General features: G+C 45.5%; 5 protein-coding genes across 6 annotated transcripts; 4 read left to right on the top strand and 1 right to left on the bottom strand.

Annotated features, from left to right (window-relative positions):
- The first annotated feature begins 1,017 nt into the window (after positions 1–1,017).
- Positions 1,018–5,893, top strand: vash1 (vasohibin 1). The gene is made up of 7 exons (XM_079286698.1): positions 1,018–1,880; positions 2,355–2,443; positions 2,837–2,893; positions 3,184–3,258; positions 3,450–3,831; positions 4,343–4,452; positions 4,635–5,893. Exons 1-7 carry the CDS (start codon positions 1,659–1,661, stop codon positions 4,705–4,707), a joined length of 1,008 nt encoding a protein of 335 aa, XP_079142824.1. The 5' UTR covers positions 1,018–1,658; the 3' UTR covers positions 4,708–5,893.
- A 1,391-nt stretch (positions 5,894–7,284) lies between these two features.
- Positions 7,285–11,193, bottom strand: angel1 (angel homolog 1). 2 transcript variants are annotated; one of them, XM_079287267.1, is made up of 10 exons: positions 11,101–11,193; positions 9,696–10,577; positions 9,374–9,597; positions 9,176–9,245; positions 8,657–9,099; positions 8,396–8,531; positions 8,151–8,261; positions 8,034–8,067; positions 7,774–7,943; positions 7,285–7,692 (listed from the first exon to the last, which is right to left on the bottom strand). In XM_079287267.1, exons 1-10 carry the CDS (start codon positions 11,165–11,167, stop codon positions 7,535–7,537), a joined length of 2,295 nt encoding a protein of 764 aa, XP_079143393.1. In that variant the 5' UTR covers positions 11,168–11,193; the 3' UTR covers positions 7,285–7,534. The 2 variants fall into 2 exon arrangements, with proteins under 2 accessions (XP_079143393.1, XP_079143394.1); XM_079287268.1 differs by having other exon boundaries at positions 7,786–7,943.
- A 506-nt stretch (positions 11,194–11,699) lies between these two features.
- lrrc74a (leucine rich repeat containing 74A) lies at positions 11,700–16,192 on the top strand (the record flags this gene model as incomplete). The annotated part of the gene is made up of 13 exons (XM_079286153.1): positions 11,700–11,808; positions 12,018–12,193; positions 12,275–12,382; positions 12,502–12,595; positions 12,804–12,853; positions 13,004–13,085; positions 13,200–13,285; positions 13,358–13,552; positions 13,644–13,739; positions 13,922–14,065; positions 14,200–14,304; positions 14,971–15,056; positions 15,622–16,192. 13 exons carry the CDS (start codon positions 11,700–11,702, stop codon positions 16,190–16,192), a joined length of 1,902 nt encoding a protein of 633 aa, XP_079142279.1.
- A 475-nt stretch (positions 16,193–16,667) lies between these two features.
- Positions 16,668–18,381, top strand: LOC306790053 (olfactomedin-4-like; the record flags this gene model as incomplete). Its single annotated transcript, XM_079286152.1, is given in 8 exon segments — positions 16,668–16,706; positions 16,801–16,914; positions 16,917–17,015; positions 17,097–17,108; positions 17,111–17,162; positions 17,165–17,242; positions 17,992–18,292; positions 18,294–18,381. Coding segments are annotated over 8 exon segments (783 nt in total).
- A 1,742-nt stretch (positions 18,382–20,123) lies between these two features.
- Positions 20,124–24,906, top strand: rps6kl1 (ribosomal protein S6 kinase-like 1; the record flags this gene model as incomplete). Its single annotated transcript, XM_079286994.1, has 10 exons — positions 20,124–20,259; positions 20,586–20,710; positions 21,237–21,329; positions 21,425–21,472; positions 21,968–22,100; positions 22,215–23,669; positions 23,750–23,839; positions 24,026–24,108; positions 24,239–24,334; positions 24,471–24,906. 10 exons carry the CDS (start codon positions 20,124–20,126, stop codon positions 24,579–24,581), a joined length of 2,370 nt encoding a protein of 789 aa, XP_079143120.1. The 3' UTR covers positions 24,582–24,906.
- Positions 24,907–25,082: the final 176 nt, after the last annotated feature.

Here is a 25,082-nt window from a genome sequence, read left to right as displayed (position 1 = left end):
CAATTTCAGGTTCCTATGTTTACTCAGTTTCTTCGGTCTTAATTAATTTGTTCTGAGGTCTTTTATTTGATTACAGAAGATATTAGGGGTGTAACGATACGCGTATTCGTATTGAACCGTTCGGTACGAGGCTCACGGTTCGGTACGCATGACGAACCGAATACGTTTGAATACGTTTTTTTTTTCAAACCTTTATTTAACCAGGTAGTGCCATTGAGATTAAAAATCTATTTTGCAAGATGTAAGTAACAATACAAGATGTAAGCAAGATGTAAGTAACAATACTACATAACATTAAGGAGCAGTTTTTGTTTTTTATGCTTATGTGTTGCTAAGAAGACACCCCAGAAGATGAGTCACTCAGGTATAGTTCCATCATTGTTCAAAGTCAAAGAATAACTTTATGATGTTGTGATGAATAAATATATTTTAAAATCAAGTACATTTCTCTGGCATTTATAGTTTTCTACTGTACCGAACCGTGGCTCCACTGTATCGTACCTAACCGTGAATTTTGTGAACAGTTACACCCCTAGAAGATATGTATTTTTCTCTTTCCTGCAATGCTATTTATTGAGATGTACAAAGGAAGGACAGGGAGGAGGTAATGGAAATGTTACACAACTATTGACAGCTTAATTACAATTAAAGACTTTGACATGACCAGAGCATGCTGGATTGCAGGATGTGTATTTTTTTACTGTCTTTTTATAGTTTTTATCTCACTTTTGAGAAATATTACATTCACTTAAATTCACCAAACACTTCGCTCTTGCGTTTGCACTGCCAACAGCCAAAAAGCACTTGGAACGTGAATAAACGACAAAGCGGATCTCAGATTAACACTTTACGGGGGAGCACATGAATGCAGCATTTGTCACGGCTGAGATCATCCGCTAAGGCACGGAGCATGCGCAGTGGACGCGGGTCTGGGAGTGTCTGAGCGGCTCGCTGGAAGTGAATCCAACCCGCAGCTACTGAACCCAGGAGCATCTGCATGAACAATGAACCGGGGAGCAGCGGCTGACTGAAGGCGGTGATTCGGTGAAACGGAGATGAAGTGGACGTCTGAGGAGTGTCGAGGTGGAGGGATCGTCCAACAGCCCAGATTGAGCTGGATATGTGGGGTGTGGATGACCTCTAACGGTACAGGGAATTAGTCATTTCTAATACTTTGTTGTCTGCAGACTCGATCCTCCTACAGGCTGCGATAGCGTTACACTGGCCGGCTTCTGTTTGCTTATTGTTGAACTTTCACAGTATCGTCATTAAAATAGGCGACACGCCTAAAGGCTAAATTAATGCTGTCTTCATTTATTGTATTGACATGAATATGTGATTATTGAATGGCCTCCGGTCCTCTAGGTTTTACCAAAGAGCTGAATAGTTCACGCAAAGTCATTCTTTATTCAAAAAAGGATTATTTTTTTCTACTTCACCGGGGAAATCCACTACAGGGGTGAGTTTTCATGACAGTAGATCACCCTTAGACTTTTTTTTAAATTTTTTATTTATAATTGAGGCACAAGCTGCTTGATGTCATGAGCTGGCCATCTGTTGTGGAAACCTATTTAGACCTGCAAGCAGATTAACCAGTGAAAGGATTCAGGGCATCAGTCCGGACTGTTTCTGTGCCTCGGCTTCCTGGTGGAGGAGGGATGCTGAGGCCCGCCGCGGGCTCAGTCGAGCAGAGAGACGAGGAGCAGGAGGACGAAGGCGAAGAGGAGTTGAGGGATGGAGGGGTGCCCTTCTATGTGAACAGAGGAGGCCTCCCGGTGGACGAGGAGACTTGGGAGAGGATGTGGCGCCACGTGGCTCGAATACAACCCAATGGAGAAGCTTTGGGGAAGGAGATCCGGGGGAACACTGAACATCCCAAGGTAAGGTGTTCAAGGTGTTCGACGTGTGAAGTTGCAGCTGGTTGTACATGACGGGGAGCACCTGGGTGCACTTCACTCTGTGCAGGTGAAGCATGCACGTGGTGGAGAAACAACATACACCTGTGTGTTGAGGGAAAACGTTGAGTCACAGTGTTACTGTGGGGTCCCACGTGACCGCAGTCGCACGCCACTCAATCAATTGTCAAACCCTTTTTTTCACGGCAGCAGTAAAATACAATGCATGGTTTGTCTATTCTTCCCTGCACAGTGCATTTGCACGCCACGGATGTTTTAGACACAGAAGACACAATACTTTTCATTCATTTGTCATGAGCGTAGTTAAAGAGCAATACGAACGCTCTTGCCGTCAGTTAGCCGAATGGAGAAAAGCACTGTGGTCGCATAGGACGACACTCTCCAGCTGCAGTGGATGTTGGGCTTGTGATGCAGTTGTTTGGATGCTCTGTCCCACAGATTCCAATGCCGAGTGTGCCTATATACCAACCTACCACCACTATCCCCCAGCGCCTTGAAGCCATACAGAAATACATCAGGGAATTGCAGTATCCTTTGACTAAGTTGGTACAACTGGCTGGTTAGTACCACAGGAATGATTGCATGTATTTAAATATGTTTGAAAAGACACATTTTAATCATATATACTGTGTACTCAAATGGATGTACATAGTGTGCAAACGAAATTGCATTAATCCGACTGACCCTCTGTTTTGCCACAATGATAGATTTGGGCCGGACATAAGAAAGTAGGCCACTGTTGGATACTTTATTCTATATTAAGCTTGAAAAGCCAGTCGGAGACACAATTCATCCATAATTAACCAACAACCTTTGAATATCACAAAGCACTATCAGCGGTTTTCTACTCTTCCCCATCCAAAGTATCCACCCACAGCACCGTGCTCTGTTATGTTGTGACCTTAACTGTATCTTCACAGGTACAATCACACTGGAACACAGTTTTTTGAAATCAAGAAGAGCCGGCCTCTTACAGCGTAAGCATATTTTTTTGCAGCAGTCACAGGGTGATTTTTCCATTGATACGGTTGCGCCTGTGCTCATGCCTGATGCATGTGGATCAGCTGTATCGCCCCAAGGCTTTGTGGGTAGAAACTAAAGTCAAGCAGCAGCCAGCGGGACACAATTTCCCAGACCTCGCTTTATTCAATTTAGCTGTGCAAATTGTATTAAAATGTTTTTTTTTTTCTTCAGTAACAGTGTGCGCGTGTAATTTGCAGTGCACTCAGGAGCGTATCGCGTCACAGATAACCATTGTTCTGCACAGGTTGATGGACATCGCTAAAGAGATGACGCGGGAGGCTCTGCCAATCAAATGCCTGGAGGCGGTGATCCTGGGGATGTATCTTTACTTCAGCAGGTCATGTTGCACGCCACTGTAAACGCTCTGATATCTACTGATTGTACGGTATCTGTGTTTTACCGTGTGCTTTGACCAGACATGGTTTGTTGACACGGGGCGTGCCTTACTGTACGTTGTCTTTCCAAAAAACGTCCCTTTTTTCCCGTTTCCTTGACCCACCTCCGGTACAGTTACCTCACCAACAACATGCCCGGTGTGGAGCGCTTCCCCCTCAGCTTTCAGTCTCACTTCTCAGGGAACCACTTCCACCACATCGTGCTGGGAGTGCACAGCGGGGGGCGCTTCGGTGCGCTGGGCATCAGCCGGAGGGAGGACCTCATGTTCAAGCCCGTGGAGTTCCGGAGCCTGATGGACTTGGTGCAAGACTTCGACGGCGCCTACGGGGGCTATTGGCACACCCTGCGCAAGGTCCGGATCGGCCAGTACGTGTCCCACGACCCCCACAGCGTGGAGCAGATTGACTGGAAACATTCCATACTAGACGTAGACAAGCTGACCAAGGAGGAGCTACGCAAGGAGCTGGAGAGACACACTCGAGACATGAGGCTGAAGGTAGGGGACACCTGTAGACCTGTAGTGGACTTGTCATAAGCATTGTGAAAGTCAAATTTTCTTGTAGAAGCTGGAGGAGCTCCTGCAGGACTAGAGACTATGATGATAAGTACAGTTTGTCCTCAGCATAAAGGGCTGTCCCTCCTTAACCGCTCATTAGATTCCTGTTGACGTGCGGCCTCTTCATACACAGAGTTGACCCGGCTATTTGAGGAGCGATTTCTCTTAACGACGCTCTCTCTCATCGCCCCTCGCGCCGACGTGATGAAGGCGCCTTGATGCTGAGCTCTGTGTACAATAAAACGAATGCGATGGCTCGACTCCGCTCTGCCGGGCTTCACGCACGGCCGGCTGAGTCCATCAAATGGCTGATCTTTTTTTTAAAAGCGAGTCGCATTCACGATAAAGACCGATTTCAGCCGTGTGCAGCGAAGACACGAGCACAGCTGATTCACCTTGCATGGTGGCGCTTTAGAGTCATTCTGATGAAGGTGTTCTTGTGTGTCTGCAGATAGGAAAGCCAGCACCACCCTCTCCCACCAAAGACAGGAGAAACAGCATGGGTTCCCCCCTCAGAGGACCGAGCAGCCCCATACGCAGGGTCAGCCGCGTTGAGAGACGGTACGCTTGATCATTTGTTCTACATAACTTGGCCCTTCACTGAAAATACAGGAACTTTAGCCATTGATGTGAAATGTTTGGATTTCTCGTGCAAAGGAGAAGCAGTTTATGAATTAGTGACCGCTCCATTCTTCTGAGAATAAAACTCAACGTCTCACATATTTGTGTCTGTTCTGTTGCAGTCCCTCCGGAGAGAAGAAGGTTTTGGATCAGAAATCGGCCGCAGACATGAATGGATACCAGATTCGAGTCTGAAGAACTTTAGCATGCTTGTAAAAGTACCAACACACTTTGTTACACAGGGGCCACTGGTTTACTCCGAGGCTCAAGTCTTCGTACACACTGTCCTATTCACGGGACGCAATGCTGAATAGCTCACCAGCAACTTTCCCTCTCAAAAAACAGATGCCTCATTCAGCGTCCCTCCATCCACGCTGCTAAGAGGCTTCTTCTGCAGCGGTGACAGCGCGTAGTAATTGGTGCTGGCAACGTTCCCAAATTATAGAAAGGGAACAAAAGTGCAGCACATTGTAAACACATTTGTTTTAAATAACTGCAGAGTTTTGAGAACTTAACTTAAAATATGAGTCTCGACCACTCAAGTGTAAATGTGCTGCTGGACATGTAGCTTTCCGTGGTGTTGTGTTCAACTAAAACCTTTCTGCAACCTGTATCGTCGTACTGTAAGCGTGCAAATACATGTCATGTCGTTTTAAATCCACTTAGGCTCTGCTGGGCAGCAATTGCTTGTGTAGTGACTAGTTTGCAAACCACTACCCTCGTGCCTTGTATGAAAAGTCAAAGAGAAGAAACAGACTTTTTTTTTTTTATATCCACCCCATTATTCTCACCGTCTTAACTGAACACAAAGCTGCTCTTCCAAAATGCTGAAGGCGAATGAAAGCGAATTGTGTGAGACCGTTTTTAATCTAATGCCAGCACATTTAGCATGCTATTGACCGTATAAAGACTGAATATGGGATTGAACACACAATATACAAAAGTATGTTTGAGAGTGTTTAAGTCATCTGGAGCGTGATAATTATGAGAAACAGGAGTTGTGAATGTGAAAACCTTGTCAAAGGAGACTCACAGCAACGCAGCTGACTGACGAGGAGTGACGAGAAGTCGATGTATAACTGCTTTATATATACATTGTTTCTGACTTTTATTTGTAGCAACTTTGATCTGGTATTTCTCTCGACTTCGGTGGTGTGACTTCCATTTCGGCTACGGTGTAAAGAAGTTTGTTTCCAGCACTTCTATCTGCATTTTATATTTGTTTTTATTGTAAATTCGGTCATTTTATACTTCCTTCAGTGTTGGCGATCACCAGTAGACCAATATTTACCACACGCTTGGGAAAATGTTGCCACGGCCAACATTTTTATGTGTACAGTAGGTGTTGTCCGATTTTCATTTTTAGTGCCACACAATCATTTTGTACCAAAAGACTGTTCATTTATAGAATCACATTAAAGGGTCACAAGGATTGTGACAAACACATTTTTGTTTTCCGAGTACATTTTGTGATAATAGTGATTAATGCAGTGATTAATCAGTGAGTATGCTGTAATTAGATGTCAGGCAGGCTGGGTGTCAGACGGGGAATGGTGCCAGTTTATTGCTGACCAATAAATAGCTCAAACTGAGCACAGAGTGTCCTCAGTTGAAGGGCAGCTTTTGGCACCAAAGCAAATGATGAGGAGAGCAGACTCTGGGGGGGGATAACTTAACACTTCCTGTTCGGTTTATACAAAGGAAACGTAACGCCAACAACTCCATAAAAGGGAAGCATGAGCTTCAGTGTGCAGCAGAACACTGACTTAAAACACTTGAGTCAGAACAAGTGGGGCAGTGTGTTCACCATCGAGATCTCAGAACATCTTTCAAACTGTAAACAAAAGTAGGTCTTTTGTCATTGTTTTCCATTATCATTCCATCCGTTATATTGTTGATGTGCTGCCAGCGTGTGCTTCTGCAGTCCTATCAAGTAATTGCTGTAGTATGCTGGCAGCATGTGTGCTCATGTTCAGGGATCCTGCTGTTTTGACTGTTTGAATGGATACCCGAGTGGATGGATGCAAGTCCACCTCACACAGCAATCAGCTGAGAAGCCCTAATGGCAGCTACAGTGAATGAAACCCAGTTAGCAAGGAGCCACTTTAATGTGCAGGCCGATGATGTAACGCACAAAGGGCTGCATGCGAGGGGAGATACTGTCATGTTACAATGCTCCACTGTAAAACCACCATCACGTGGAAGGGGAGAGATTTGTGTAAAAGAGCTACTTAAGCGTTTGTTAATATTGTGGCTAAGATAAACAACCTCCCCTTCCAGTGGATTCCAGATGTCAAACACCTTGTCTACCAGTGTTTGTAAGATGTAGAAACAGAAGGCAGGATGACCCATTTGGGAAACCTACTGACCTCCTTTGTTTACTTTGATGCATACTTGGGTGCATTTGATGCCACGGGGGGAAGAAAGACACACCCAATCTGACTCCTCTGTATATTAGTGTTTTTAACTGTTCATGGATGATTGTTTTACGGCATATGGCAAATATATTTGCATTGATTAGAATGAGTGAGGGGCAGGTGAAAGACGTCCTACTGATGGTAATCACCTCGGCACATTTCATTGCCCACACATACACAAAGCTGTCTTACAGAGCCCCATCATGCATGAACACTTTCTAAGTTAATTATTCATTCACGCATTAGCCAGACATCTTCTCCCTGAACAACCAACGACCTAAGTGTAGTGGGGTGGGAGGGGCAGAGCCGACATTCAGGTCACTGTCTCAGCACCAGACCAGGCGGGACACACAGGGAGGATTTAATGCTGCTGCTGCTTTATTACTCTGGGAAAGCGCTACACATGTCTGGAGGCAGACTCATTTCTGTAATGTGTTGAAGAGCACAAAAAAAAAAATCACTAAGGAGCCACAAGATCCATACGTTATGGTATTCACAATGACAAAAACACAAACAAAAATAGCAAAACAGAGCAACTCCTGAACCATTTCAACAGAAACATACCCATCCTCTGACATCACTTTGAGTTCACCCAGTCTTTCCCATCATGCAGCATTCAGGTCCAGCTGGAACTTGGCCAAAAGACTGAGATGGTCGGAGGGGAACATGTGATTGGGCAGGCCCCTCATTGACCGCAAGACATCCTCCGATAGGAGGGAGAGAGAACCAATCAGCTTCAGACCCGCACTCACAAAGTCACCAGCTGAGAAAAAAAAAAAAAAAAAGAACAATAAGTTATCTACAGTAGAGCTGCAACGCGGTCTTTTGTGTCATGTCCTCATACCGCTTTGATTACAGGTTAAGTTGCGTCTCGGGGTGTAGAAGATGTAGTCCACAGTAGCTCCGCCTTCAGAGTTCAGAGTCGTGACTTGTGGATTGCCAAAGCCCGGAAGAATGTGTTTGTAGACTGACTCCAGGTCTAACCGATGCCTGATGGTGTGGTTGAACCTGTAACTAAAATCACATCACAATTCCACCTAACTGAGCCTTTACTCACCCTTTTTTATATCTTCTTGTTTTGCACATCACACAAGGTAAGCTCACCTTTCATCATACGGTTGACTTTCCCTTGAAGCATCTGTGCATTAAAAGAAAGACTCCGATATTCAAACCATTGCGGTAAAAAGTGACGTTGTGGTTTTTGGTACTGTAAGCCTGTACCTGGTGTGTCGTCTGTCACTCCTGGGATCGGCTCTAAGTCCAGAGGACGGACGCATGCCGCTGGACAGAAGCGCAGCTGCTGTATGAAGTCGTGGCTATACTGATATTTTCCTACACAAGAAGAAGAAATACAGGACAGGAAGTGAGGTGAGTGGCGATGAAACACAAAAGACTGAAACTCATTCCGTGGATCAAGATTACAAAAACTACAATAGGTACAAAACACCACAGCGTCAAACAATGACCTGATTTCCGACTCCTCAACATGTCCTTAGCTGTCGTGTACTGGCAGCTGTCAGTGATTCCTAGCGAGCTGGGCCACAGGGGGGCATACAGTCTGTGACAATGGCTGTTTTGTGACTGGTCCTCTCGACCTGATATCTGTTGGTGAATACATACAGGTTTAAAGAGGGAAATCCTGCAAGCATCGTGGATATAAAAAATGAATTTAAAAAACTGATTTACTGATAACTGAACAGTTATTCTTTGCAGTGTTTAAGTCTCACCATCCATGCTGGTAGACCCTGGATGTAGAGCTCGCCGGTGGTGATCAGCTGGTAAAGAGACATTTGGGCGACAGCGTTGAAGTCCCCGCACAATATAAGGTTACAGTCTTCGCCTTTGGCCTGACAGGATTTGACGACGCGGTCGATTTCTGCCAGCATTATGGCGAACTGAGCCAGCTTCACATCACCTCTCCTGGGGTTGAACAGCAGGTGGGTGTTGGCCACGCACATGGGGAGGCCCTTCGCCTTGACCTCTGACCCCTTGATGACCACTGGCCGAAGCAACAAAACAATGCCCACGTTGTGCCGGTCCAGCAGCTCTACGTCAGGCCTGAAGAACTCCAGCGCGGTGACCGAGACTTCAGAGAAGCAACCGCTACGGTAGCACGTAGCACAGCCGTCCGTCTTGGTTCCCGTACGCCGCTTGAACACGCAGGTGTAGCCTGGAGCGACAACATGGAAGAGACGATGCATGTAATCCAACATGGCTGTTACACTGTGTTTTCACTGATGACTTACCCATATCAGACAGGACTGGGTGCAGTTGTTCATTGTAGTGGTCCTCCTGAACTTCTTGGAGACACAGAATCTAAACGCCAGATAAAAACACAAAACTCATCAGTGGACACCGGAGGATTACAATTAAAAATGTATCTAGTCTGCATATATGAATGAAACAGAAGACAAATGCACAGCATCAGCCGGCACTCAACGCACATCTGGTTCCCATTTCTGTATTTCCTCTAGGAGCAGGCTGCAGCGGTAGCTCCAGTCGAGCACCTCCAGGGGGCAGTGTGTGTACAGCTCCTGGTTGGCTTCTAGTAGGTCCTGAGCGAGGATGTTGTAGGACATCACAGTGAAGTCCATGGAGGCCTTGGTGAACGGCAAGGGCTCTGCTGCAGTGGCGCTCTCATCCGTCTCCTCCCATACTCTCCACATCACTAGGTGGAAAACAAGCAGATACACACAAGTCTGTGCAACTAAACAGCTGGATGTTTAACCAATGGTGTTCCGGTAGAGGGTGATATCGGAGTCTCACCTTCAAATGGAACGGTCGGCTCTATTTGAGGGAAATAGCTCGCGACAGGAAATTGCCACAGTGGGCAGTGCACCTCTTTGGCCAGGCCAGGTCCTGCAGGAAAGTGCCAGCTAGTTTGTGTATCATCCTGTCTGCTGAGTTTAAGGTGGCTTTGAGTGTTAGAGAGAAAGCAGGAAAATGACAGCTCAGAGCCGCTTTCCCCACCATGCGCTTCATCAGCAGTCGGAGCCCAATATTCATCCCAGGTTACTCCAGCTGCACTTTTAGCCGAAGTCGTCGACTCGTCTGCGCTTGGTATCTGAATTTGTTGCCGTACTGGACCGGTAGTTTCTTGTCTGCTTTGCTCAGCTGGAGTTACTGACTCTTCCAAGCTTAGCATCTTTATTTTGTCCTGCACTGGACTGCTGGTTTCTTTCGTGCTGTCCTCCTTTTGCAGGCACTCGAATTGTGCCCCAATATTTTTTTCTGGACTGATGTCCCCAGTTGGAACAATAATTCCATCCTCTGTATTTTGCATCATCTGGAGCACCTCATGGTGAATAGTTATTTCCCCAACTTTTTGCTCAGGAGCTTCCACATAGTCCTGCTGCAGTCCACTTCTTGTCCCTGCTTCTGTAGATTTCACCTCACTCATCGCTGACGCGGCCCCGTTCTCTGTTTCTTCATGCAGGACGGCCACAAGCTGTTCTTTGGACCTCATATCATCTTCCTTTTCTGGGTCTCTGGGTTCTTTCATCCCTCTCTCCGTCTCACTGCTTAGGCTGAGCCCCTGGTCCAGCAGGGCTTTCTGAAACTGGGTGACCCTTCTGGTTGTGACAGCACCACCATCCCACACTGCCTTGCCATTAACCTGTGCAGGAGGGAGACCCTTCTTCGAGGCCTCTAGAAGACAAGGTTAGTGTCAGAAAACACTGATGCATTCATACTGAGCTGAAACACACTGAGCTCTTTAGCTTTGTGTCATTTCATTTTGTCAAGATATGAAAAACACTGTTAAATGCGACAAAATAAATCTCTTACTGAACCAAAACTACACAGCAAAACAGTCACACTTGGGGGCGTTGTGACGTCGTGACATCATGAGGGACGCCAAGCTTAAAAAAACAGGTGCAAGCTAACAAGTTTCGACAAGTCAAAGTTAGCACAATGGCAATAAGATAATGTGCATTAAGTTTCCGTTTTCACAAAGGAGGAACTACCGGTAGTATAAAAGTGTCAGTTTAAGTTTCAGTGACCAAACTAACGCTCGCGCAAACAAATGTCGAGACAAACTGCACGGTCAGCAGCGAACTAAACTTACCGCTAGCAACTGTTAGCTCCCAAAAGCTACTCAACAGAAATACATGTCGTGACACTGGCATTTCAAAACATGAACCCTTGCACGAAAACGTACTGCAAGACTTACCGGAGTGTCGACCAGCCACGTACCGTGACAGTGGGTAGAGTGCATAATACAACAGGCTGCCAATCATGTTTCTGTTGTGATATTAGCGCATGCGCGTTCTGAAGTTGGTAGTGGCGAGAGAAAGGTGAAGGGTCGCAAGTCAAATGTTACTCGTGTGGTTTCCCCATGGATGTTTTTGTAAATGAATTCGTCTTAATTCGGTTCAAAATCAACAAAAAAACACAGCAGTCTATAAAATAACATAATATGATAATGTACAACATCCTATAAAATGCCACTTTACTACCCCATGCTTCAAACCATATCATTTCACATAGGCCCACTGTGTCATGCTGTAGCCTACTTACAGTTTTGCTTGGTGTTACTAAAAACAACAACATTGTAACCACACGAAGGCATAAATTGTTGATGTCACTACACATGAAACGTTACCTGAGGGATAGAATTACCTGCTGGGCAGCACAGGCCTATTTCATTCCTCGTGCTGCTAGCCCATACAGTAAACACGGGAATAAGTGAACAAATAACCAGAAGACTGTATTCCCTTTGGATCTGGGAAGTGGTTTCAAACAGGACATAGGCTCTGACAGCATCCAGCAATGTCAATGCTGTCTTTTGAGTCCCTCTGCATAAAAGAGGACGATTGTCTATCCCCAACTCAACCGCAGGACATGGAGGATGAGTTTGACACAGACTTGGACTCGGATGGTAAGTACATTAAACTCATGGATTCGTTGTTGGAGTTGTTGGGTAAAGACAGTATAAGCCACTTTGCTGTTCTTACTGTAAAGCTGTACATTTGATATTATCGTGTGGTTAAAAAAACATTCCAAAAATAAGGCAAATAAATGTCTTGTTTTGACAAGTGTATTACTGTATATGGAGCCACTTACTCATATGGGCTTACTCATATCCAGAAAAAGAGGAGAGCGACGAGGAGACGTCTGTACCTGAAGTGTACCTCCAGGCCTGCAAGCTGGTGGGTGTAGTGCCAGTCTCCTACTTTATACGAAACTATGAGTCTCCAACCATGGCCCTCAGCCACCATGGGCTGGGACCTTTGGGGTGTAAAGCGCTTGCTATTGCTTTAGTGGTAAGTTTAAAATGCTATGTTATTGAGTGCAGACTTTTAAAAAAGAAAATAGAATATTTCTGAAAAGCTCTTTGTATTTAGGCTGATATGCAGATCAACACTCTGGAACTGGCAGACAATCACATTCAAGCGGAGGGAGCCGAATACCTTATGGAGATGCTGAGGGCTAATTTCACCGTGCAGCACCTGGTATGTCGGACTGCCAACCTACCACTGGAGGGCACAAGAGCTTTCCAGGCGCCATTTTTACTTGACTTTTACAGTGGAGTATGCAGCGTATACTGTACCACCATCTGCTTCGCTTTCAGGATTTGTCCAACAACTACCTGCAGTCTGCAGGAGCTGAGCACGTGACTAAAGTGTTGCTGGACAACATTTCATTGAAATCTATCAAACTTTCAGGTAATTAACATTAACGGCTTTAACTGTATTGACATACGGGTGATGTACTGTGACCAGATCAGGCCGGACACAATGATGGGAAGATGGAAAAGAAAACAATTTCCCACTCGATCAGAAAATTAGGTCTGTCATGGGCTTACTATGTTTTATTCATTCGTAAACTTGAATTATCCTATATATTTATACATTTGATATTTTGTCCCAACAGGAAATGGATTTACTGATGATGATGCAAAATATTTTGTAGATGCACTGTTGGTAAGTGATTAATAATCAGTTATCTGAACTCGTATCTTTTAAGCCTCACATGACAAATGACATCTTAGTTGTGGTTGGTTGTTAAGTATAGTTGTAGGCTATTTTGGTTACTTTTGCAATCATTATGTCGCTAATATTTTTTACCTGTAGACCAATTCCAGACTGAAGGAGCTAGACCTGAGCCATAATGAGTTTTGTGGAAAAGGAGGGGAACAGTTGGGACAACTTTTGGGTACGGTACAATTCACTAATCTTAATGTCTTAGATGTGACCAAATGAACTGCTTTACTCTGTGAATTTCACGTCAATCAAGAGGAATTAGCACAGAGGTCTTCCATTTCTACAGCAAATAACGAGGGTCTGGAGGTGCTGGATCTTAGCTGGAACCATCTTAGAATGAAAGGGGCTGTGGCTCTTTGTGCTGGGCTCAAGGTAGGGTTGAATAAGAGATCCATTTGATCGCCGACTTGGTACACAACATATGATCCCACCCTCCATGTTTAGGTGAACATGATGTTAACACACCTCGACTTATCATGGAACGGTTTTGGTAACGAGGGCGCTCTGGCCATGGGAGAGGCCCTAAAATTCAACAACACTCTGGTGCACCTCAACCTCGACAACAACCGCATCACCAACGAGGGTGTCGGCATGCTGTGCAGGGGTCTTGAGTTCAATGACACACTCCGAGTCCTGCTGGTGGGTGGACATGCTTGTGTGAGCCTAACATGCATCATCAGTATGACGCAGGTACTTTTGAAGGTGATGTTTGTATTTTACACTCCTGTAGCTGGCTTACAACTCTTTAACAGTAGAGGGAGCGCTGGCCCTGGTTAATGTGGTGAAGAACACACCGAGAACTGCCTTGGAGGAGATCAACATATGTGTGAGTTACCGTGGCGCCACTGTCCTTCCGTCTGTCCTTCTGTCTGTCTGGCACGCTGATCGGACCGTTCTGTCATCATTTGATCACAGTTCAAAGAAATCTATATTTTCCCTGTCAAATGAAGCACAGTGAGTGTGTCCTGTTCTTGTCAACACCATCCTTGTGTTTTACCTTTTGTCCAGAATGTGCTGGTAAATGAGACATTTGTGCATCTGTTGGAGGTTACATGTCAAGAGCATCCCGGTCTGGATGTACAGTTTGGAGGAGTAGGAGGCTTCATCGCCAAGAAGCCACCGACACGTGTTGATCCAATGAAAGTCATCCAGGTGTGTTTTGGTCACATAATGGATGTAATAACTGGAATAAGTGTTTTACTCACATATTAAATTAGTAAAGCTTTCTGTTTGTTTCTACATCTATTTCATCTTCTTCAAAATGTCTTCTCCCAATGTTTTTGAAGGATTATTTGGATCAACGCAAACTACGCCTGTGGGATTTCTTTAGGAACATTGACAAAGACGGCACAATGCGAGTCCCTGTTGCTGACTTCAGGAAGGCGGTGCAGGTTTCCAAATAAATATTGTTTTGAACTGTGCCGAGTCCGTGACATTTGCAGGGCAGAGGACCCTGAAATTGACCTTTTGAAATCACGCATGATTAGCTCTCTTCTAGTGCTCTTCACGAATCTTTTCTGATGCTGATCCTGTTGTGGAATATTTCCTTCAAAAGTTCAGGAGTGAAGTTGGTTTTATCCAAAGTGTTTAACATAAAACAGAGTCTTGATGAATGATCAAAGTTTCAAAAAGTCAATTTAATGTTTGCAAACAGAGAACACAAACACAACCACGTATTGCAGTGAACTGTGAATATGCTCTAGAGACGCAGAATAAAAACAAGGTATTTATACCGGCCGGCAGGCCGGCACAGAGGAGACAGATAACACACCGGAGACTGAGGCAGAAATGTTTAGTCTAACAAGAAGCAGTTGATATAGGGAAAGAACACGTCGGTTGTTTGTCCCGACTAAGATAAAAAGTGACCTTTGTACGAGACCAAATAGGTCAATGTGTTCAGACATCCAGACAAATTAACTTTCTAACAGCAACATATCTCACAGAAAATATGATGAGGACATGTTAAAACATTTTTATCATTACAATCCTTGACCAACACACAGTGAATCAGTAAAAGTGTAACTGATTTTTCTTTCTGTCCTGTGACACCATGACAGCAATCAAGTATTCCTTTGGATCAATACCAGATTGAGGAGCTGATTCACAGACTTGATCGTGACAGGACAGGAAAGGTAGACTACAGGTGAGCATGTCTCCTGCTGTTTGATCATACTCTCAGGTGCGCCTTCTAAATTGAACGCAGATAAAACGCAGATCGGCAGAGATCTTTTCCAGACGTGGTTTGTGTGCGAGTAATTGCAGAATTGCGGCAGTGTATGGTTGATTGCGTGCAGCGTAACGTCTCAGGGAGACATCAATTATTGTTTCAATGTATGTTTTAAATCTCCTTTACTTTTTACTACTGAATTTTATTTCTTACACTGTTTCTTTAATTGTTTTTAAATCTCCTTTTCTTTTGCCTTATGTTTTGATGCTTTTAATGGTTTCATGTGAAGCACTTTGAATTACCTTGTTGTTGAAATGTGCTATACAAATAAACTTGCCTTGCCTTGCCTAAATTGTTTCACAGAGTAGCCTATTAAGGTTTATTGTTGCAAAACATTGAGTGATGACGAGTGATTACAGATCTATCGTTGTTAAATTGATGGTGTGTAGGCGAATCAAATAGGTTCTAGATATGAGCAGGGAATCTTCACCGTGAATGACGCCGTAAAAAAAGACTGACGTTATCTGATGTTTGTGTGCAGGGGACTGGCAGATACAAGGAAACAGATGATGAGGGATCACCGGCGCCAGCTGAGGAAGGTTGAGTCCCGTCAGAAGAAAGAGAAGCAGAAGAGCGACCGCATCCTCAAGACCTTCCAGAGCGCCGTGGAGGCTGTAACACCACGCAGCTCAATAGTCATATCTCCAGGAGGAGCCAGAGAGGATTCAAGCGGCCCTCAGCGCTTCTCCGCCACCCCTCTAAGTTCTTGGCACCACATCGTCATGTCCAACAGCAGTCGCTATTCCGTCACTAATCTGAGCAATGAGCATGTCCACCTGCCCATGTTAGGAGGCACAACGCCGTACCGTCTCACCAGTTCCATGCGCTCCTACTCACAGCCTAACCTGCTGGACGACTCCGCTCGCTCTTCTCCAGGCAAGTCCATCTCTGCCCAGGGTATACGCTCCGATCCAGAGATGGGCTACAGCAAGCTAAGCCCCACTGCGTACCCCCTGACCAGGTCCAGGCCTGCTCTTGATGCCAAGCAGCCAGCGGTAAAAGCCAAATCCAAGAAAGTTAAGAAAAAGAAAACCACCAAACGTAAGAATTAAAGACTCAAAGAGTTTTTGACTGTCAAGTGATTGTAAAACTCTGTATAATGGTTTAAGTGTTATGATTGTTTTTGCCTGTTGGTTGCTTTATAAAATAAAGAAAGATTGTAATTATTCATCTTGTTTCTAATCTCAACAAATGACAAATGTGCACAGTATATTGAGCATTCAGACCATTCAGACCTCTGTCAGGTGTTGGACCACCCATCAGTGATTCTGATGCAATACCAAACATGAATGGATCATTTAAAACAAGTGTTTAATTTTAAAAAACGGGCGACATAAGCCCCGAAGATCCAGCTGCCTCAATCATAACAACGGCGCCAACAATGAACTCTGTACTTCTTGGCACTGCTGAGCTCCACGGTGGCCTGGGGGGGGGTATGTATGGCATGACTCAGATCAACCGATTCATCATTATTCTTTCAGGCTCTCGCATTAGAGGTAAGCCGATCCATTGCATGTTCATATGCTCATGAGCACCTTGCCCATCTCCAGCTCCAGTTGCTTGCAGGCATATTGGAAGCATGTGCAATAGATGATGATAACAAATTTGAGACTGACAAATCACATCTAAAATCCTCTTTTTTCACCTGACTTTTTTTCAGCTGGAAGACTATGAGACCAAGCTGACGGCGTATGCAGAAAAGATAATAAAGCTGACAGCGGAAATAGAAAAAATGGAGAAGAACCCCGCTGCCTACAATGATGCCGACATGGACGAGACTCTAAGGTGGAGATCAAAGAAGTGGAAGCTCTTATTAAAGAGCTGCAGCTCTCCATCAGGGGCTCCACCACTGTCTTTGAGTCTCTGCGTGTACAAGTACGTCCAGATGACGGCTGTCACTGCATCAGCTAATCATCATGACGCCAATCCACTGGTAAACCATGTGTGCACTCTCAGATCACAGCCATGGTGGAGAGACCCTGAACAGGCTGGAGGCGACCTACGACAAGAATGTGGTGCTGGTGGTCGGGAGTACGTCAAGCTGCAGCTGCAACTAGAGGAGTGCGAGAGGCGCCACCAGCAGCTTTTCAACCCCAACATCGGTGAGCTCACTCAACTTCATTGATGCCACAAAAAATATATATAAACTGTACGGCAATACTGGATCATGATCAGATTTTAAAATGAACAAAGACATAAGGCAGATTCCCACTCGTCAATCTAATGCAGTTGTACACGGCTTATAAATCCAGTTGAATAATGATTGAATTGTGGGGGCTGCCAGAGCTGATGTCCATGTGCCACACACAAACACTTCAACCTCGACAGAATCAAAAGAACAGATACACAATATGTTAAAGATATAAAATCAAGTACAAAGGGTGCTGCAGCAGACTGTTATAATCAGTCACAGTCACTGTATCTTTCAATGATCGTACGTTCAGAGTTATTGCTCTGTGCCGATCGAACAAAAGAGAAACGATGCTCGTGTCTGCTTTTCCAATCTGGAGGACAGGATGAATCAAGAATAAGTTGCTTTGATATACTCATACCCCATTTTCAGTTTTTCTCTAGGGTGTAATGAAAGTTTGAGATTAATATTGAACCAATTACCCTAGAGCCCCAGCTAATCAAAATACAAAATTGAAAATCAACCTTAACATGTCTTGTGAAAGTACTTTTGTATATTTGCTCCTTAGTTGAAGCATACTACTAATTTAGGAAACTCTGAATACAAAACCAATAATTACGTTGGCCATGGTAACGTTGTATTAACAGGCTGCCAACCCAGTCAGAATGTCCAAATTAGATCTGACCTCCTCTGTTTATAGTCACAGACAAATCACAAAAGCAAGCGACAGATTCACCTACACTTATTCGCCAAACCAGTATCTGGACTTTTCAGCTGATGAGAAAGGATTGTGGGTAATGTATGCCACAGAGGAGGCCAAGGGTAAAATTGCGGTCGCTAAGATAAATGACAAATCATTCAGTATTGAGGATGAATGGACCACTAGTGCGTTCAAGCCTCGAGTAGGGAATGCCTTCATGGTGTGTGGAGTTGTGTACGCCACCAGGCCAGGAGATCTGAAGACGGAGGAGATCTATTACTCATGTGACACCAAGACTGGAGATGAGTTTTCCCCTTTAGAAATTCCAGGCAAAATTTGTCAGCCTGCACTACAATCACACTAATCAGAGTCTTTACATGTACAACAATGTGAGGTTCAACAAAGAATGATGCCTCTTGATCTTGATCTGCTGTGTTGTGATTAATGATCTCTGGTATCTGTGTGACGCAAAAGAACGACACTTTTGTTTCTGGAATAAAATCAATATTGAGCATTCGTACGAGTTGTCCTTTTTTGTTTCAATTTATGTATCAGGGAGCAAAATAAAGTGTGACTGAATGAACATTTGAGAAAGGGTGTGAAGTAATCAGTAAACTAAACCAGACCCCTCCCTTCCTTCTTTTTGGATAAGGTTGCAGCAGCTGATACATCTCAGCCCCCCCTCTCCTAACATCCTGCTCCGTGCTGGAGCTTCCACCCCCTTCTGTAAACCGGCCCTCCCTTGGGGGGGTAAGGACTCTCCTTTGTGCTGTGACTGGAGCCTGGCTCCATCTGGTACTGGGCACCAGCAGATTATGGATTCTGGGCAGGGTGATCCTTCCATTCATAATGGGTGGGAGACATCACAGAAATACTGTAACTAGTAATAAGTTTATAAATTTAGCAATTTTCATATGGGACAATAGTCAACAATAAAAAGCAAAACACAGTCCATTTTGGAAGAAAAAGTCAGGGTTGAAAATGGCCTTCAGTCAGTGTACACAAAAACAGTACTGTCTCTTTAAATCGACCAGCATCTGTTCTGATGAGAGGGGAGGAAGTGAGCGCCTTGTGTGAAATGGTACCCTAAAGTGACATCACGCTCAGCCAATCGGCAGCCTCGCCCGAGCTCCATCCTCCTCTCCTGCTCCTGAGAGGAGTGTGTTCAGGCTGCTGAAGACACGGCTGCTGCTGCCGCTGCTGATGCTGCTGCTACGGGTGGAGGGTGGAGGGTCCAGGGCATGCTCGCCTCACATCAGGTACAGTTTGTGTGTGTGTGTGTGTGTGTATCTATGTCTGTTTTCTAAGCTATTTGTCCATTTATTTATCATTGTGATTGCTAACTCTTTAGCTATGGACGTGCATGTGGAGAAGATGGTGATGGAGGAGACTGAAGATGGCTTTGTGTGTTTCATAACACTCCTTAGAGGATGTCGCCTCCATGACTGTAGCCAGGATGAGGGGTGTGTGTGTGTGATGTTTGTGGTTCAGGCTGTAGCCCAATTCAGAGCATTGGAACATCATATTTTACATCAATGGGAGGTTTTGTAGTCACCATTAGCCTTCCCTGTCTACAGTGTAGCATGCATTTTTGGGATTATAAGATTTGCATGTCCTCACAAGTTTCATCTTTAGGTTTCCACCCTCCTCTACAGATACATAATTTACCTGAGACACACGACATAATGTGTCATGCAGAGCATCATTGCTCTGAGTCACCTCCCTGTCATCTTGGACGTTTGCAACTCTGCTTCTTTCCATTCATCAGAAATAGTAGGCACACAAGCTTGTACTCACTTCCTGTGCTGGAGGTTAACTCTTTGTTTCCACCCGCTCAGATGACGATGCTTTGCCTCAAAGACCTGAGCCTTGGAGTCACTGGGGGCAGACGCACGGCGAGCCGAGTGACAACAGACAGAGATGTGTCCTGTTGTTGCTAAGACAGGGGAGCAAAGGTGAGTCCCAAGAACACTCCGTAAAAGCGGCAGAATGATTCACTCACCACAACTCAAGAGTCAGTTTCAGTTTCTAATTGAACAAGACAGCGTGTCCATGACTTTCTACCAGGTCTGAATGAAGTCCAGCTGGATCAACAGTCCTGTCTAACTTTCCCTGCTGTGCTTAGGTCCATCTGGTCCACAGCAAGGTAGAGATGGCAAAGAGAGATTACCTGGTGGAGGCGGCCAAGCAGATCCGCATGGCACTGGACAGCGAGGTCAATGAGGACTATGAGGCAGCCTTCAGTTACTATAAGAACGGGGTGGACTTGCTGCTGAATGGGGTTCAGCGTAAGTGAACAACATTTGGTCTTTCACACAAGTATTTAAGGCATGTCATGAATGGGGAATTTGAAGAGGCGTGTTTGCAGGAGGCACGTGATAGGAACATGTGGTCCAGAATAAAAAACAGGAAGTAACAAACCAAAGGTTCAACACAGATTTCCTTGCTGGCCAGACGATTTCCACCCACAGTGTGAATATTAAGCTGCGTGTGACCAATCATCATCCTAGATAAAGGCTGAGGTTTAGTCAGGACAGGGTCTTATCTGTTAGGTTTATGAAATGTCCACAGCTGCAGTGTGTTTCTTTTCTAATAGAGCTTAACTGTTTCACAGTGGACCCAAACAAGGATCGTCGGGAGGCTGTGAAGAGGAAGACAACCCAGTATCTGAAGAGAGCTGAAGAAATCTTCATAACTCATCTGCAGGACAACCTGGGGAAGGGAAGCTCTCATTTAGGGGTAAGACAATATATCTTCCTTTACTACCATTTACAAAAAGTAAATCTTATTGTCACCCATTTGCTCTGAATGTACAGTGAATATAATTCCAGCGTAGGGTTGAGGCGTTTTTTTTGTTCACATAAATCTGATACTGGATAAATAAGCATTCCTAGCTTGTACTCTTTGAGAGTTGATTACATGACAGTAAGTTTATCCAAAGCGACTTAAAATTCACATTCTATCACATTCATACACCGTAGGTACAGCTACGCGAGTCATTTTGGGGTTAAGTGTCTTGCTCAAGGACACGCTCGACATGCGACTAGCGGAGCGGGGATCGCACCGCCGATCCTTTGATTGAAGGACACAAAAGAGCACGTCCTCTATCGCTTCTTACATCAGATGATACATTCGGTGTCTTTCTGTCTGACACCAAGACTTATTCATCTCAGACGAATGTCTCTTCACATGTCAATGTGGAAACAAAAAGGTCTTTGTGCTCCATTGTTCAGTAGCTGACATCCTGTGTGGCTTTCATCACCAGGGTTACAGCAGCCTGAGATTCCGTCCAATCAGACACTTGAGTTCACCTGTGGAGGATCTGGAGATGTGTAAGGTGGTGGGAGTGACTGATAAGGTAAGACTGTAACACTAACTACCTGTGTTTCTACATCAGTGTTGGCTTTGTGTATCGACACTCATTGATGTTGTACTATGTTTTAATTCCAAAAGGTCCTGATTGTCCAAAGTATGGTCAACAAGGAGACATTTGTTGTTAAGGTGAGTGTTCAGTTTCCTTCCACGGGTATAGTACTACATCGAAGGATGCAGTCCAGAGGAGAACAGTGATTGTGCTTTCCTCTGTGTTATAACACATTTAAATGAAAGACAGGTCCATATGTCTACATATAGCCTATCCACTGAAAGCGGAGACGTTTCGGGGGTTGTTGCCGGGCAGAAAGCCAGTACTAATATATTGTGGGAGGCCAGTTGACGGGAGCTCTCTGCATCCTGTCTCCCTGAGTATTATCCAGCATTGATCTGCCTGAAAGCTCTCACCCTTTTAGCCGGTGCAAGTGCGCCTCAAATTTCAGTGACCGGAGAGACATGGTAAGAGACAGGCAGAAATCTCTAAAGGGGCAATCCAGGCATGACTTTTATTTAAAATTGAATAAATAATTGATTAAGTACCCTGTTTCTTTCACATTAATACATGCATTTTTTTAAAGAGACCAGTCATTATGCGTGTGTGCGTGTGTGTGTATGTTCTTGCAGAGTCTGGTCAAGTCGAGCTGGGAGAGCAGGGATCAGCCAACCATCATTCCTCAGGGGGTGCCATACATGGTTAAGCTGCTAAGATATTACGTCAGCGAGGATGCCGTGTACCTGCATCTTGAGCATGTCAAAGGTGAGCTGTTGACAACTGCCCTGTCATCAGTGCTGTTGGGACAATGTTTGGCATATTTTAAGAAGTGAATTTGCTCCAGCGTCTGATCTAGTGTTTCTTCCCCTTTTGTCCAAGGTGGGAGGCTCTTCTCCAAGCTGCACAAACTGAGGAGGGAGAAGGCCAAGGAACACCCGGAGTGCTTCACGTCTGGCCAACCCAGCATCAAGCTGAAGACCAGCTACACCTCACCCACAATCAGCACAGACTACCAGCACAACAGCCGAGGGAGCCAAGGAGTGATTCCAGAGAAATCAAGCGACGAGAGCCCAGACGCCGACTTCCCCACCTCATGGGATGAGACTCAGGAGCGACTGGAGAGCTGCGGGACTCACTCCTACATCGAGGAGACGGGTTGTCTGCAGAACACACGTTCCGCGCCATCATTTTACACCAAGCTCGATCGGCTAACTCTGAATGCAGGCCCGGCGACGACGCGGGCCAACGCCCGCATCCATCCACCAGCTCCTAGTTTGTGTTTGCACTCCAGCGTAACTCAGGAACAGCCCGCTCTTCCTCTCTCTTGCTCTCGCGTCAGTCAAGCCCTCGATGTCATGTCAGAGCTCCACAAAAATAAAGCTGCGTTGGGACTGACAGAGTGCAGCTCTGAGTTTGAAGTGGCTTGGAAAGTGGCAGATCCAGTACATAACTGTGTACAAATGAACCCCTATGCAGTGACCGGAAGTCGTTTCAATAGCACACTAGGACAAACACCAGCTCATACAAATCAGACCTCATTTGTAAAAGCGGGATCACCAACCACTAAAACCAATGGTTTGAGTTCATCCCCGGCCATTTTGCATCTTCCTCTCCATTGCCAAACCCAGATCCGTGGCAGGGCATCATGGGATACCAATGGCTCACACCTAGGATCTGTTTTGACGGGAAACTCTGCGGATGTGGTGACGGACTCAAAGGGAGACGGCAGCAGTCCCACCACAGAGGAGAGAAACGGCATGGTAGTCATCAGGAGCACGGACAGAGCGGTATTTTCAGACGACACAGACGCCTCAGGAAGCTCCGGCCCTTTCTCTGCTTCCCTCTGCCACAGCATTGCAGGGAAACAGGGGGCATTTTCAGGGATCCCCTTGGCCTTCTCAGGGTTGAAGTACAAAGGGGAAACACGTTCCAGCGAGACAAGGGACGGTGTAGAGGAGGCCTGCGAATTGCTGTGTCCTAGAGAGCAGGTGGCATCGGGAAAAGAACGATCGTTTGTGGGCTGGCTCTCCTCTAGCCCTACTGGAGCCTCGTCCCACAGGGGGGATGAGGATGTGGATGATTTCTTTCAATCGGAAGGATCAGAGGGGCAGGTGGAAGACGAGATCATAGAGGTGGATGGCTGGTGCCACCTGCCTCGGTTCCCCATGAAGTCCTCCAGGTCTACAGGTAAGGCCAAGCCGACCTGCTGGGGGCTTCCAGAGGCAGAGGTGCGTGTCTGGGGGGCTCAGATTCTGCTGGCCCTGGAGAGTCTACATCAGCAAGGCATCCTGTGTCGGGACCTCAACCCTAGAAACGTTCTGCTCACCAGCAACGGTGAGTTCATCAAATACCTGTGAAAGATTGCATGTGGGGAACTGTCGTAGATTTTTGATCAAAATGCAATGTTTTCACAGGAAAGGTGTGTCTGACCTTTTTCGGACAGTGGAGTGAGGTTCAGTCAGAGATCAGCTCCAAAGCCATGGAACAGATGTACTGTGCTCCAGGTAAACATTACGCATTACTGCAAGCTGAAACCAGTGCTTGTTCCCTGGTGTAATCTGCCACCTAGTGGCAAGATTAAGTAGAGGCCACTTTACACTGAAGAAGCGGTCGAGTTCTGCGCATTGAATATGGAGACAAGAAATGTTCTGTTTAAATACAACTAAACTCAGCTCGTTGTATGCTGACAGAAATCGGTGGTGTGTCCAGGGTTACGGAGGCCTGCGATTGGTGGAGCCTTGGGGCTTTCTTGTTCGAACTCTTAACAGGAATGGTAAGTGAAGGATCTACAAGCACGTAGACCTACAGAGTTAAGTCTGCAACTTTCTCATTTTGCACCATTCCTGCAAACTGTGGCATCGGGTCAAGGTTTGTCTCACACACTCTGCTCACTGTGCCTCCAGCCACTGTGGCAGCTCCACCCAGCAGGAATCCATTCCCACACCCAGCTGATCATCCCCAACCACCTGAGTGCTGCAGCTGCGTCTCTGCTAACGGAGGTTCGATTTGAGGCTTGAAACACCCGCAAGGGCAAGGCTTCTGTTCTAAATGTTATGCTCAGTGTCGTTGACTTTGCAACACACACACAGACTGTGTGATTTAATCGTACACTCTCCATTGTGCATCACTTCACAGTTGCTTCAGTTTGATGCCGGCTATCGCTTGGGTTCTGGAGGCGGAGGCGTGAGTGACATCAAGTGTCATCCCTTCTTCAGCAGTGTCTCGTGGAAAGCTTTGAGCTGCTAGCAGGTGCAGCTGCGTCACCTCTGATCCCTCTGTTCTGCATCGGAGGAGCTGAACACCGACTCCTCGTGTGGCCAGAATGGACGCAGCACCGGATCCTCGTTCCCTTTGTTACCCGAAAGATAAACATGACAATAAAAAGTGAAACATGACCATAACAGGTGAACCATGTCGCTTCCAAAACATGAAATGAATTTATTACTTTGCTTCCGAGACTCATGATTGCAATTTAAGGCACCTTTGATGCTATTTTGGTATATTTCAATTTTATAGTATCGATGCATATTGTCACCATGTATGAAAACTGACTCCATATTAAGAGTACATTCTGACAATTACAAATGTTTGGACTGTCCACCATTAAATACTGTAAAAGAAAAAGAAAATATCAGGCAATAAATTGTTCCCTCTTCTCTATCCCTGGCATTGTATTCACCCTTTGTGTGCAATTGGTCTATAGACTAAGGACTGAGACACAAAGACCATTTTAAGTTTATCTCTGAA

This window comes from Melanostigma gelatinosum, assembly GCF_949748355.1.
Source record: "Melanostigma gelatinosum genome assembly, chromosome: 16".
NCBI lineage: Eukaryota > Metazoa > Chordata > Actinopteri > Perciformes > Zoarcidae > Melanostigma > Melanostigma gelatinosum.
The sequence above is the reverse complement of the archived record's forward strand: the minus strand, read 5'-3'. Positions and strand labels throughout refer to the sequence as shown.